Source organism: Malus sylvestris, chromosome 16 (genome assembly GCF_916048215.2).
Source record: "Malus sylvestris chromosome 16, drMalSylv7.2, whole genome shotgun sequence".
Taxonomy (NCBI): domain Eukaryota; kingdom Viridiplantae; phylum Streptophyta; class Magnoliopsida; order Rosales; family Rosaceae; genus Malus; species Malus sylvestris.
In genome coordinates, this window is record NC_062275.1 from 9013605 (window position 1) to 9029213 (window position 15609).

The 15609-nt window shown below is 38.7% G+C and overlaps 2 protein-coding genes across 2 annotated transcripts; both read right to left on the reverse strand.

The window, feature by feature from the left end:
• Positions 1-702: 702 nt before the first annotated feature.
• Positions 703-3547, reverse strand: LOC126608134 (inactive leucine-rich repeat receptor-like protein kinase CORYNE). Its single transcript, XM_050275932.1, has 2 exons — positions 1956-3547; positions 703-1201 (listed from the first exon to the last, which is right to left on the reverse strand). Exons 1-2 carry the CDS (start codon positions 2813-2815, stop codon positions 892-894), a joined length of 1170 nt encoding a protein of 389 aa, XP_050131889.1. The 5' UTR covers positions 2816-3547; the 3' UTR covers positions 703-891.
• Positions 3548-5985: 2438 nt separating this feature from the next.
• On the reverse strand, positions 5986-13999 carry LOC126608131 (ADP-ribosylation factor GTPase-activating protein AGD3-like). Its single transcript, XM_050275927.1, has 19 exons — positions 13292-13999; positions 12413-12489; positions 11962-12062; positions 11805-11875; positions 11249-11311; positions 11125-11169; positions 10940-11005; positions 10778-10825; positions 10595-10690; positions 10479-10520; positions 10192-10407; positions 9929-10060; positions 9589-9813; positions 9357-9443; positions 8935-9270; positions 8194-8339; positions 8009-8102; positions 6800-7290; positions 5986-6632 (listed from the first exon to the last, which is right to left on the reverse strand). Exons 1-19 carry the CDS (start codon positions 13334-13336, stop codon positions 6518-6520), a joined length of 2496 nt encoding a protein of 831 aa, XP_050131884.1. The 5' UTR covers positions 13337-13999; the 3' UTR covers positions 5986-6517.
• Positions 14000-15609: the final 1610 nt, after the last annotated feature.

Sequence of the window (15609 nt, forward strand, 5' to 3'; positions counted from 1 at the left end):
ACATGTGGATGCATTTTTGTGACACACATTGGGCAAGACAAACTAAATTAATGCTGGGGTTTACATCTTCCACAATACAACCATCCGGATCACAAGCAAGAAGGGGAAAAAATAAATAAATAATGGAAAATTGTTAATGTCATAAGCAGGATTAGCATAAGACTATGGTACTCCCATAAAAAATGGGAAATAGGCGTCGGTACGGAGTTGCGTCAGCTGTAGATATAGACTAGGCTAAGGGACGGACTTCATCTCTTCTATTCTCTTCACTTACACCTTACACTTCCCCATTTTCTCTATCGCTCTCATCACGTCACAAGCACCATTACCAAAAGACTCTAATACTCGGAGAATTGATCCAAACTCAGCTATCACGGGGATTATTCCCACCCTCTACCTCTCTCATCATGTGATGAGTTACCTTAGAATTTGTTGATGAGAGAGAGAGAGAGAGAGAGAGAGAGAGAGAGTCATCCTGTTTTATGTAAGTTTTTTCTCCACAGGACTCAGATTGAATGAACACTGAAGCATTCAAGCATTACAGAACAAGGACATGAGAGTTATCTAGTTGCTTCAGGTTTGAAAGGACCCGTGATTTTTGAAAAAGTTGTCCAGAAAAGACAGCCAGTAAAGCCCTACCATCATTCGGTGGTGAAAAACGAAAATAATTGATATGTGCCCCCACATTGTTAATCTGCTTACTTTTAGTCCAAAGTCAGAAATTTCCTTGACTTCCAGCTTCTTCACCACAGTGAATATCCACTGATTAAAACAGTAAAAGTATACAATTCTAAGAGAAATGTGCAGATTGCAGAAGCAAATATTTCTGAAGTCTAAAAGTTCCCAATAATCTACAGAAATAGGAGCTTCAGTAAAGTACTTACATCTGATTCAAAAACTGTGCAGTTGGGTTAGCATGTGAACAAGTTCATCGCTTGAGGGCCTCTCTGCTGGCAAATCTGATAGGCATACAACGGCGATTCGCACTGCCATCAACATCTCATCTTCCTCCACTTCTTCACCTATTATACTCTTATCTAATGCTTCCCGTGCCTCGCCTGCTTGCTGCAAGTGCCGCAGCCACCGCCCTAAACTTCCGCCACTAGCTGCTTCCCCAAAGAAGGGATCGGTTGGGTCTCTTCCGGTTAATAAAAAGCCCAATATCATCCCAAAGCTGAAAATGTCGCTCTTATCCGTGTACCTGTCGAAATTGAATATGTTGCCTTTAGTAAAAGAGCGATATGTTTTCAACAAGAGCAAAGAAATGATCTCATGTTTAAATTGTTCTTTCCTTTCACCTATCAATAGCTAAAGTTTTCTTTCTACGCGGAATTTCTGTTTTCAATTAGCCTACAACAACGCCAGTAAGTTACTAATGAAACCCCATTACACAAAATCTAAGGCAAACATCAATAAACAAACTAACAAACAATATTCTGAAGTTCTACAAAGCCTTGAATCTGAACTAACAAGCATTTCACTGTAAAACATCAATAAACCATCAAGAGGTAATTTTCGGCTACGTCAAAAGACAGATGATCTGAATCCCAAGTCATTGAGTAGAAGAGTATTGGGCGGGAGCATTTTTTCCTCCAGCGCAGGGGCGTAAAAAAGCAGGAGTGGGATTGCAATCCAATTCACAACCCCCCCCCCCCCCCCCCAAAAACCCCAGGCGGTATCGGGGGTAAGCCCCGAGTAACCATGGCCTTGTGCAGGAGAACAAGCCATTTAAAAGAGAGCACCTAAATGGCTAACATTAATCAAGAGGTACCAAACCTAAGCCAATCCTGCCCTTAATCTAAAAACACTTTGGCATGTGGAATACCGAACTATTGATAAGTATTCTGAAGGCAAGGAAATTAATAAGGGCAAGGAAATTAATAAGGGCCATACAAAAATATCAACAACAAAAAACATTACGAATTTCGGATATTACCAAAGTCTCGTATGTATACCTGCCGTTCTGGAAACACTCTGGAGCGCTGTATTCAGATGTTGCTACATCCAAATAAGGCGCAAGCTTCGCCAACCCATAATCTCCCAACCTCGGCTCAAACTCCGAATCCAACATAACATTTGTAGGCTTCAAATTGTAGTGCATAATCTGAGGAACATACGAATGCAGATACTGAAGTCCCTTAATCACCCCGACTGCAATCCGAAGCCGAACTTCCCAACTGAGCTGCAACTCGGTTTCTCTAACTCTGTTCATAGCATCCTCCAAGCTCCCATTCGGCACAAAATCATAAACCAAAGAGAACCTATCGTGTTCGCGAACATAAGCCCGCAGGCTCATCAAATGCCTGTGTCTTAGGCCAGCAAGCACTTCAAGCTCCTGCTGTATCCGCCGCTTCGCCGCCTTGCTCTGAGCCTCCGGCGTGCCACACTCCGAAAAGGGTCCGAGCTGCTTGACTGCAATAATCAGCCCATTGTCCAAAACAGTCCTGCAGTACTTCCCAATGGGGCTAGAACCCAGCAACTGGTTTTCGCTAGCCAGTGCTAATTGGAGCGTTTTGGGGTCGATCTTCGGGGAGAAAATGACGGGGCCTTTGAGAATTGGTGTTCTGCTGATGTAGCGGACAAAGCACCGGACTAAGAGTGCAGTGAGGATGGCACAAATTAGTCCGGTCAGGACTCCCAACACAATGCTCAGAATAATTCTTTGGTGCTCGTTCTTCGAGTGGGGATGCTTCACTGGCGACGGAGGCTCGATTTCTTGGGACTGCACAGCCTCTTGCCGGCAGCACAAAACCAATACCAAAAGGAGAAGCCTTGGGATTGGACTGTTCATTACTGAGGTACTTCTTCTATCCATTCCAGTAGAAATTAAAAATAAAATAAAAAATCACATAAAATCCCAGAAATATTCAACGGAATCCCAAGAGCTTAAACCCTATAAAACCCAGACGCAAATTACCAAAACCAACATCAAAGCTGCAATCTTTCTTCAGAATCCGACCAAAAATACTCAGAGCAGCAGCTGCTATGGCCTCAAAAGCTCAAATTTTTGTTCTGTTTTTCTGAGGGCTTCAGCCACCGTGCAGCTTGGAGGCGCAGAAAACGCAACGCCGCCCAGAAACGCTCGGAGCTCTGCGGTAAGTGAGAAGAAACCCCATGGGAGAGAGCTCCAAGAGGCATGAAGAAAGAGAATATCAGATAAAAGTCGATTTTTTTTACGGGAAAATCTTCAGAGAAAGGACGCAACGAATCATTTCGTCACCAAGTCGCTTCTTTTTTTTCTCTTCAACTCAAACCCCTCTTTGTTTTTACACTCTTTAAACCCACTACTGAGTTAAAATGCTTGCCAAAAATGGCGAACCAAACAAAAAGCAAGTTCCAAAACTTGCCGGTTTCACACAGAAAGCGAGTCCCTTTCTCTTCACAAACTACCCAAGTGCACAAAAATCCCTCCCTCTCTCTCTCTCTCAAACTCTGTATTACTCTCTCTCTCTCTGGGTTTGGGAAGGAGAGAGAGACACTTTCTGTGACTGTTTGCTTTTTTTTTTTTTTTTTTTTTCTCTCTCATGCGGATGCGGAGGACAAAACTGGGCTTCCCGCCTTTGAGAGACTCTACTAACCCCCGTACGTGGTGGGGTCCACCCCGCCACGTTGGCACCGTGTTGCTATCACGAGAGGCCGAAAGCGAAACATCGAACTGTGTGAGACGAGGCCTAGCAAACGCCAAACGCATCTCCGCCGTTGGTTGTTGACGGAGGAGATTCTGGCCGTCTATAGAGAACCAACCAACAGCGGGTATTTATTCCGATTATAAATGGATGGGGGATTGTGGAGTGACTATGTTGGAGCGGGTTCATAATCACTGTGACGTCTCAAGATTATATTCATATTCCACACACTTTTTTTTGTAGTTTTAGTCGTTTTATTGAATGATTAAACATAATTAACTGACATAATTAAACAACGGCATGTGAAAGGTATAAATAAAAACATGTGTTTGCCATTCCTCATAACAAAATGATATATAAAGATCTCTTTTCGCATAGTATTCTTATTTACATTATAATTTCCTTGAATTCGATTTCATATAAATCATTTCCGGTATCTCCTCCTTATAAAAAATACTTACTTGACATGAAAAAGCTAAAAAAAAATGCGTCACGAATATATTGTGTTGTTCTTGTTTTATTTTTTTACAAAGCGTCACATAATTAATGAGTTTGAAACACCGTATGAGCATCTTCTTCTCGTAGAAATCTCTTTCGGGGATTATCTTATTTTGCTTTTAGGGTTTGTTATTAAATCAATAATTTAATTAATAATTTGTGTGGGGGATGAAGGGAATAATCTTTGGTTGGCTCGGTTTTCGCTTTCGAGTACAGATGTGTTTGTAAAACCATGATTGGGTGTGTCTCGGGACGCGCGAAAGACCAACACGCGGGCACGTGTGGGCCTCTTCCTTTTCAGGCCCAACATGAGCATCAACATCAACCATCAAGGGCTTTTCCACACCCAATTTCATAAAAAGATAAGACTCGGATAATTATGGAAATGGATCTATTTAATTAATCATGTTTTGGTTCACAAACGAACGAAGAAGTATTACTCATGTCATGGCAGTTGAGTTGGCACCATCAGGGCGTCAATCACTGGATATAAAATATGAACTAGGCTAGCCAGTCTATAGGACTTTCATAATATAGAGAATACAGATTATTGATGTTTTATGTTGATAATATAATGTTAATGTGTCGGTTTCTTTGCAAGTGCATTGCATCATCAGTACGGAACGCACCATGGGCTCATGTGAATTGTGGAAGAAGATCCTCCTTACCAGTCCATCTAGACTATTCAAATTTAATCTGATAGCTTTAAATATGAGGATTTTTTAAAAGTTATAATAATTGCAGCCGTTGGATTAAATTTGAACAGTCCAGATGGACTGGTTTAGGATTTAGGAGGATCCCATCATGAGCTCATGACAGGATCCTCTTCCGTGAATTGTAATTTTAAGTGGAATCGAACTGTGTTTATGTAGTGGAGCTCATTCTTTTGTGAGTGTGTCTTACTTTTCTATTCGATTCATAGACAAACATCTCAAATAGGAAAGAAAAAAAAAAACAAAAACAAACCAATTATAAAATAGAAAGAAAAAAAAAGGATCTCATAGTTAAAATTACATTGAACTCATCGCTATAAAACTTGCACAAACATAACATAACAACAGTATTATTATTATTATTATTATTATTATTATTATTATTAAAAATCAAATTAACAAATGCCACACACATGAATTATCATGATGTGACCCATTAGTTGAAAACGAATTTCAAACCCGTATTTCATACTGCATGTCCTAGATTTAATTCTTAACGCTCGTGAATCTTACGATGGTGGACAGGGACATTGATATGCCTCTATGAGTCTTGCTTACTCTAAAAAAGTGAATTGTCGTGACGAAACCATCAGGTCTCTTTAAAAATAAAAATAAATAAAAAGAATAATTCCCCACACATGCCTTTCAAGTACCAATAATGTCGAAAAAATTAGGCAACAGAGTCAGGAATCAGTATCCTTAAATTCAACAATATACTGGATTCGTCTACACATAACATATATGGTTTACCTAACTTTGACTTGGAGGGAGACTCACTCTTGGTATGGTACGTTCTTGGGTTGGCCTACTTGCTACATTTGACTGAGCGTAACATCATCACCATTCACCTTCACAAAATGTCAGTGCCACTCCCAACTTCACATTTGACATTCCATTTCGCTAACTTTGTTTTTTCACTCTCACATGGATCAAATTTCGTCATTCCAAATCTGTATAATTCATTGCCTTGTCTCTTTTGAAAGAATATACAAAATGTACGGGTCCGACCAATGACACGAGCGGTACAGATTTTATGCAAGTTTCGGTTACACTTGGTGCAAAGCTCTAATCACGCTGTCCAAATTAACTAGCTTAACCCGTATCCGCTATTTATAATCGATTCTTTAACACAATTGAAAGACGAATAATAAGAAGGAATATAGCATCAACCTTTTCTATTGCGGTTTCGGAAACCCTAAACCTAGAATAACATCATAAGGTTGAAATTTTGAGCTTCTTAGAGTTAGAGCCACCAAAAGCTTCCACTACAAGAAATCATGTACAAATACACAATGGCCTACACTAAATCCTCACAACAGCTTCACCCCGAAAGGAAGCACAAAACTGAATGAACAAAAGAGAAAACATTACAGAGCCCCTTGGCTGAAAGCTACCGCACGCTTTCGGCTAAGACCACCGGAGGCATTACAACCCTGGCCGACATTGTTCAACAATGCACCCCCCCCCCCCCCCCCCCATCGGTAGGCACCACCCTACCACTCTCAAAACCCACAAAACACTGATATTTCATTCAGAGGATAACAAGCTCTCAAATTTACGGACTATATTACACAAATGTGATACCTTTGTCTCTTTGGATAAACATCATCCAGCACCTATGAAGTTGCATTCGGATAGTTTAGTTTGGTTGCTAATATGAGAGTTTCATCCATTAGAGTTTCATCCATTGGAGTCCGATAACATAGCAAGGACCTCGCTATCATCAAAGTTCGACTCCACTGCCAGTTCGAGGGGGGTTTTCCCTTCCCCATTTAATGCTCGTGGATCAGCTCCCCTGCAGATGCAATAGAACCCCCTTCAGTAGCGAATCATGAAAACAGAGGTGGAAACATAGCATTGAGAAAGAAGCTGACAGCTAGACAGTTTAATATGTATGCACAGATTAGGAAAATGTAATGCATGGGTTTTAAAAAACTGCAGATCCAACTATGAGATATTCACCTTGTAAGAAGCAATTTTGCGAATGTGTTTTTGCCTCTCAGAATACAACGGTCGAGTGGTGTGTGACCTCTTGAATCATTCACATTTATATTCACTCCATACTGTAAGAGGAGTTCAAGCATGCCAATGTCTGCAGTTTCACAAGCAAGGTGGAGAAGAGTGCACCCATCTAGATCCTCCACTTGCTGGCCTTCACTTGTACCACTCAAGGTTGAAGAGCTATGTGACGACTTGTCCAATGAATCCCCAGCTAAGCAGCTCGAGCCTTGGTCATGGCTAGTCTGCTCATGCATCAGCATTACTTTGGCAAGGGTTAATGAAGAGTTACATGACGCTTGCTCATACACCGCATTCAAATCTGGCTCAGAATTAACAATGTGACGATATACAGCTTTTTTGTCATTAGCACGAACACCCTCCCAAATCTGTTGTGCTACCAAATGAGTATATTGTGCATCTTTTGGTTTCCGGACAAAAAGCTTTTCTGCATACTGTGATTAACAAAAGAATACACATTAACGTCCACATTTCTGAAGCAGTTTGTAGATTTTCCGCTAGTAGCAGGTAGTAAGGAGATCAGTTCGCTATATAATAGGAGATCTTCAAGAATAGTCATGTATCATAAGTTGACAAAAGGTAGTCCCCAAATCATTAGTCTTGTAAAAACTAAGATGAACTCAAGTAAGGTTCATCCATGTCATACAGGAACAATACTGTTATGCCGTTATACACTATGTACAGCCGTTATTGCAAGATCCATAAGCCATGATCAGTATAAGAGAGGACGACAAGTATTCCAACAAGCCAATAAAGGTTCACAGTCTCAAACTACAGTCTAGACAAAATTGCTTTTTTGTCTTTAGTATTAGAAAATATGTGTTCTTTAGATTGGGCTGATGTTCTAAAACTATTGCTTCCTTATCAACTTCGAATTTAATACTACAATCTTATAAACGTTCGACAACAAAACAAGTTAAGTTGATCGGTTAATTCAATAAGAAATAGGCCTTAGAGCTTGATTTCGTTGGTACCATCCAACTGAATCCAATTCAATTGTTTAGTTTTTCAATTTCAGTGAATTGAAATATTCAACCAAAACCCATTTTCAAAACAGCAAGTGTAAGAATCAAAAATTTGATAATTAGAATGTAAATATTGAAATGCTTTCTGGTCATCCAACTAGTAACTGTGAGGCATGAAAAGACATACCTTTGCATGAATGAATTTCTCCTTTACTGGTATAGAATCAGTCTGACTGGGTTTGCTGATAAAAACTAGCTGTTTTTTATCGGACTTGTATGACCTTCACCAGAAGAATACAATTGAAATTTCGCAACAGTCCAGTAGAGAAGAAATAAATACAATACACGAAAGAGTTGTGACAGAATCCCTACCCTGTGGATATAAGATCAACCTGAAAGGCAGTTCTTGATTGCAAAAGTTCCTCCCAGACAGAGTTGGAAAAGGCATTACCCAAAGACTGAAACAAATTTATAACGGAAGGCTCCCACACTTTAACATCCAGCGTAAGAGACCTTACCTGCAATAAAAGACACCGAGAAGAAAAGTTGCAGAAATTCAGTAACTGGTACAGACACTATATTTTTATAGGATCAGTACATATAAACAAAAAGAACTATTACGAAAATGTTACTGTCAATATACAAATATACAATCCAAAACAAAATTTGGTAATTTCCTGCATATTTACTGCTTTACCAAGTTATCATTTGTATAATCCTTAATTCTCCAGTAACTGCACTCACAATTCATTGTAAAAAAAAAATTAAAAATTAAAAATTAAAAAAAATTAAAAAAAAAAAACCTAGGAAAAAGATTTAACACATTGGCCAGTTTACACATTCCATGTTAATGAAAATCCAAAACTTCATTATTGCTATTATTGAAAAGTAAACCACATTACTATTAGGCAATTAGGAATCATATGAAGTAAGGTTCTTTAGATTCCCTACTTGATAAATACTTGAAATTGTATGAGTAGAAAAGTAGAGCAACCAAGAACATGAAAAATATAATAGTTATTTGATGGGCGTTACACAACACTTGTTCAGAGAGTGCACAACTCGCAGATATAAAATGTGAAACAGCTAAGTACGAAAAATATTGTGATTAACCTTTGAGATATGTACACCAAGATTACGATGAACACCGGAGCACTCAATACAAACGAGAACACCAAGATTTAATGATGCCCAATCTGGCTCTGGGGCACCACAATCAGCACACCTATCATTCCCACATACTCGTCGTAGCATGTCAATTGTCTTTTCGGTTTTTAAAGATGATCTTTGATGTTGTGAGCTTCTCAATGGGCGCTCAGAATTTGCAAAAGTAAGGCTCCTCTCGGACACAAGTTCTTCAACTCCAGTGTGATCAAAATCAGAACTCTCAAATGAACTACTCTCACTGGCAGAATGACGATGGCTTCCCATGGGACTAGGAGGCAGAAACTGAAATGCAATTGGACCAAACTCATCAATGAGACTAAGAAAATCAATGGCCACATAATCATGTAAAACTTTCAAAACACAATTACCCTCTCAGGAGCTTGAGAGCTAAGTAATGAAGCAATAACCCCTGTTATCTTTTCAATCCAATCCATTTGATCAAGTGCACTCTCTGCCTGCACTGACAAGCATAAATCAATATCATTGCAGGAACTACTAGATAAAAATAACTATAAAAAACTCGCCAGACTGGCAGGTTCAAAAACCAGATAAATACATAGCAAGCCTAAGCTCACAAGGGCCAGCTACGCTGAATCGAACCTGCAAAGTATAGTTCTTTGTCGGTGAAATGATTCTGAAACAAAACCGCAGATCTGACTGGTCAGCATCAACTTTGATAGTTGATGTAAGCAGATTCACTGTGTGATGAGCAACAGATTTTTCATCATGCACTCCACCATGATAATGAGAAGAAAGCCACCGACTCAGCAGTCCAGAACCAAGCTCAGAACTATTCCTTTGACCAGAAAGTTGACTACCAGATCCCTAAAAGTTATAGACAAACAAAATAACAAAACGTGATACTAATATAAAAAAAAAAAAAAAACACAGGACAAACTTCAAGCATTCTGCATCCTAACTTCTTGTAAAAATTACTTACAGATGGTTTGCTGCATTGTTTTCGATAGTAATAGAGCATTCCCCGGCTATCAAGAACAAAAAACCTTCTTTTCCAGTCACCTCTTAAGTTAGAGGAACGTTTTGAGAGGTAACCTTGCCTAATGGTTTGAACCTGATTATTGCTTACTGTTAAATTTTGTCTATAGTATTAAATGTAGTGATGAAATAAAAACAACTGCAACATCAAAATGAACATAGGTCACGTTAATAAATTAAAGGCAATAATATGAAGCTTCATCAAACCTTTCCCTTTGCAGCAGACTGCATAACAGCATCTATCATTTTATGCGAACTTCTACCAATGGCTTGTATCCCGTCCCCATTGGGAGATCCATTAGAACCATTAGAAGACCACCTACTCTCTCGATCAACCTGTCGTTTGTAATCTTGCATCCTTTCATGAAGAGCAGCCTGTTCATAGTTGGATCTTTCTCTTGATTGTTGAGCATATGTCAAGACCTAGGAAATAATAAGAGGTCCAATTTAAAATGATTCTTATTACAAACATACGAAAAAAGTTCAGAACAAACCTGATTAATATATGGCTCCATTTGATGCAACAACTCATAACCCTACACATGGCAACAGTTTAGCATGGTAGTGATAAAGCAAGTGAAACGTAGAGAAAACCTGACTTTCAGTCTACCTGTTTGAAGTAACGAAGATGAGCATCCATTGTTCCACTGACCGCTTCCAGAAATTCAAACCTCTTTTTCGCTTCAACATTAGAAAGAGCAGTCACCTGCGAATAGAATGGTCCAAATCATAAATCCAAGGTCTCAATGGCATGAACTCATTGATTTCTGGAAGAATGGGACAAGAAAATTACCAGACTAAAACGAGCTTGCTCAAATGTAGTCCTTGCATTATGAAGCTCCTGCAATATCTCTTAAGTCGTATTAGAATGTAAGAATGGATAGTTTCCAATAATATAGACAAGAACACAGGTCTATAAAATAAAATAAAAAGAGAAATTAGCACCACAAATTACCTCCTCAAGAAGGGTAACCACGTCACTCTTTGTGCCTTTTCTCAATGAGAGAAATTTCTCACGAGCCTGCAAATATTATTAAAGTATCAAACCAAGTGTCCAATACCAAAACAAGAATCAAATTGTTACATTAACCTCAATATAGCTGGAAGATGTATTAAATTAATTAAGAATATGAAGCACACCTGGTCATAAACAAGGCTAGCCTTGTCAAAATGTTTCCGCGCTTCCTGCACAAGGACAATACTCGATATTGAAAAAACTAAGAGATAAACTTAAATGGTCTAACCCACAATTATTTCACCATACCTTGACCTCATGCAAATCAATATTCACAAACTGTAACAGTCTGTCATTTAGCATATGCTCAACCTGTACGGGGAAGAGAAAAATAGGTTATACAAGATAACATCTTCACCTTATCCATGATAAGGAATAAACTATTCATCCCACAGGCAGCAAAACACAGAGACCTTGGAAATGAAGAGCATGGAATGCATTTGATATATGTAAGGACTAGAGAAGCTAATCGCCCTAAAGCTAGTAGTGACTGTATAAGCCGCAATGTATAACGGTTAGCCATGACATGTACAAAGTTGAGTTCCTTTATCTCAAGTAAAACTACTTTCCAAAGCCAAAATTGAAAGATGGAAATAATATCAAGCTTCAAAAAGGAATTCATCGCAAGCCAAAATTAAGAACAAACCATTTTAAGTTTCAACTAATATCTGTTTCTGAAATAGTATATTGAAATGATATTCCATGAACTACGGACAAAATTATTTTGATTGCAAGATCATAATGAAGTCAATTAGCTTGCAGCAATAGATTTGACATGTAATTACAAATAAAACAAAGTTATTACCTGGGATCGAAGAACTTCCTTGTACGTCCCAATTTCCCTCAATGCGATAGTAAATTTAGTCATAACAGGACCTAGTGAAGAAGAAAGGAGTTCAATTATTGATATTTTAATCATCAATGTTTGATTTGGTACTCTTTATGCTGACAATTTGGCATACCTCCAAAAGCCACACTGATTGGATCATTATGCCCCCCGCCAAAAGTTTCTAAGGCGCTAGCAAAAGCAATGTCCCCATCATATGCTTCCCCAAGCCCTTCACTGCCAGCAAAACGAAAAAGAAAAGGCCTTTAAGTAATTCCCTAACAAACTCTACATTCAAGTCTAGTGAGGGTTAATTTCATTCAGAAAAAAAGGAGGACGAAGGAAGACCCAGAACCACTTGATCACATGTTATATTAGTATCAAAGTTTGGATGCTCTCCATATTTGAGAGCTATTAAAAGTGCAAAAGCATAAGATACTGGGTGGTCAAGTTTTTGTGGTGCCAAATTTACATTTGACATCATCAGAAATGTAATTGAATACACAACAATTGACGAACTCAAAAGTTCTGCCCCGAGTTTTTTGTAGATGAAATAATATAAAAACGCATCAAAAGATTAGGCATACGTGTATTTTCGGCATCCTTTGTAAAACCTCAAACTTCTTTCCCTCAAAGTTTCCGCATTTTCCTCCATGGATAGTATCTGCACCAACAAAAGTTTCATCAATTACTACATACCACAGCCAAGCTTATGACTAGTAATCATGTCACAACACAGACACAAGTACGAATAGCATCAGTAATATCTGTTAGCAAAAGTTCACTGCCCATGTATAATGGGTATAACCAGAATGCAATGACAGGAAGGGTGATGCAGGCCATCGCACGCATCACAAAGTAAATATGATTAGAAGGGGGAGGGCGGAGCTGTTTAATATAGGCTGCACTTGATGATTTCAGAGCCTAAGTAATCTAAAGCCAAGCAGGGCATAAGCAGATTTCACAAGTCGGGGTTATATAACACCATATCCAATCCTATCGAAACATACATCTTTCCAAAGGTTGATATCTTCGGCCCTCTCTCTAGAATACAAGTGCAAACTGACATACAGTGCTATGGAAACAAAATTGCAAGCAATTAGCAATCGGAAGATAATTAATCTATCCATAACAAAGTTCGGACCGTCTTACAACTCGGAAACAACAGTAGCAAACTATAAATTCTTCAACTTTAACTTCCATACCTCCCATCAATTCATTCCAAATTACATAATTCAGCAATTTAAGGGATGCGGCATATGATGATTGTAACCAATGCAACTATTAGCAGCACATGCTCCATTTCTCTGCTCAGAAATCACCACCCACCAACTCCCCAAACGAGATTCAAAATCCAAACTTTCGTTTCTCTCCCGGATTTTCTCAGCAACCAAACATGGCATTGGAAGAAAGAACAAAAACCATGCAACCAAACAACCCAGAAGAGAGAGAGAGAGAGAGAGAACCTGCTTGCGGAACATAGGAGAGTCATCGAGCTTAGTGAAATGCATTTTTGAGAACTTTGATTCCTCTTCCGACAAAAATATCAATCAGTACGGCAACTCAGGCGATTCTCCATCTTCTCCGCCGAGTCCAAAGCACTCAATCTCGGTCACCTAGATCTTTGCACATTTTAGATTCAGTCCAATCAAACCCCACAATTTAGGAAAACCCCAAGTCCAAATCAATCTATATCTCTCAAATCACCTCCAGCTTGCATGAATTTCACTCCCACCTCAGAGCTACAGAGCACCCACCAAACCAAAAACCCTTTTTTATTTTTCCCTTTTTCACTATTTTAAATGTTCAGCTTCAAAACCCTAGAAGAAGCAGCAGTACGGCCCACCCCAAAAGAAGAGAGAGAAGGAACCCTAAGAAGAAAGAAAGAGGCCAGAAGACATTTGACACGAAAGTTTGAGTCTTTGTTAAGCTTAAGCCGCATAGAGATACACCTATAATTACAGAATATCGGAGTCTTGGGAATTGAGAGCGACTGTTTGTGTGTTTGTGTGTGTGTGTGTGTGTGTGTGTGTGTGTTCGATTCGGTCGCGATTAGGCCATTTTTCAATTAACCTGAAAACGTCGCAAGAGACTGTGCCACAGTCACCTGACAATACTTTGGTACTTCCTGCTCTCTACTCTCTACTCTCTACTCTCTCTCTCTCCCCCCCGTCTTTTGCTAATTGCGAGATTTGACTTACTTGTTGCTTGTTGGAAAGGAGGAAGTTGGTAGAGTGAGATCATACTGTTACTAACTCACATGTCAACAGAACACTAAAATTTAAGCATAGAATAGTTTAGGATGTGTGATCTTTTGAGGGCGAGTTTTGACGCAACGAATAAAATTGTTTCTTTGTAACTAAAACGTTACGCGTTCGAGTTATAAAAATAGTTTTTTTGCAAAACAAGAGTAACGCTCGTAAAATGGGGTCTTGGGATGAGCTGTTTCAAAAAATTTATATCGCATCTATGTAGAAGAAGCCGTTTCTTGTAATTAGTGTAACGCATAACTTCTTTTAAATGACGGTGTAGTGCATAACTCTTCAATAATATTAGAGAATAAGTCATTCTTCTTCGTATAAATCACATTCTAGTTGTACATTAAAAATAATAATAATAATAGGATGAAACGATTATTTTACAATCGCAATTGTTGAACTTTTTGAAACCAATCAAACGATTCATTAATCAAATATTAACTATATACTAGAAATTAATTATTCAGCAATTAGATTTAGGGATTTTCAAACTATTTTGGCAATTTTACAGTTCTCTTTGAGCGGCAGCGCTGCTCAGCGGACGATGTCGTTTTGGGCTTCTGTGTTCTCCAGTGCATAGGATTAGTCTTCAAAGTTTCTCCAACAGTGGTTAACTTTACAGGGTACGAGAGACGCGGACAACTGGTCGTACTAACGCGCCTCATCAGCGCGTGGGTTGAGCCCTAATAGATTTTCACCCATAGCTTGTCGTTAGGATCCGACGGCTGTTACGAATTCGGCTGTTGAGAGACGCGCCACCAAGCTGCCAGTTGAGAACAATGGGAGTGAAAGAGATGCTTCTGTCACGCACGCTATGGCCACTTCATTAAGGTGGGGCCCGCCGTAAATTTCCCTCCATATCCATGCCCGACTGACAACACTGCAATTTTTTTTATTGGGTAGGAAAAAGTTTAGGAGGAGAGACTACCCCCGTTCAGGGTGAAGGTGTGCCACAAATGTTTTTGAGGGTTTACTGAGGGTTCATGTCTTCTTTGTTGGTTTTTACAGATTGTTCTTCATTATAAATTTTTTGGTATCGGGATTCGAATCTTGATAAGGCGACACACAAAACAGAAACCTTACCACCTGAACAAACATGTATTGACGACAACAGTGGACTTTCGAATTGTAGCAAACACCCAAAAAATTTAGTGTGTTATGCAATTACCAATATATTAGGAAATTGTTATTGGCACTCTAAATTCCTTATTCTACATTCCAAACTTTTTATATTTAGAAAAAATACATTTGTAAGGAGTGTAGAATAAAATTTTTAAAATATCAATAACATTTCTCATTGATTAATTAAAATGCAAAGATATCACTCATTTTTTCAGATTTAGAAATTTGGGGATTGGGAAATTGATCAGGTGGCCCATGGACCACTTCCACGTACATGGATTGGAAAATCTTCCGCCACTATGGTCTGTTTGTCAAGAGATTTTCTCGTGTTATTAATTTATTAGATAATGTTAGAATATCAAAATTTTAAATTAAATTTTATAAACTAAACAATATGTATGTAT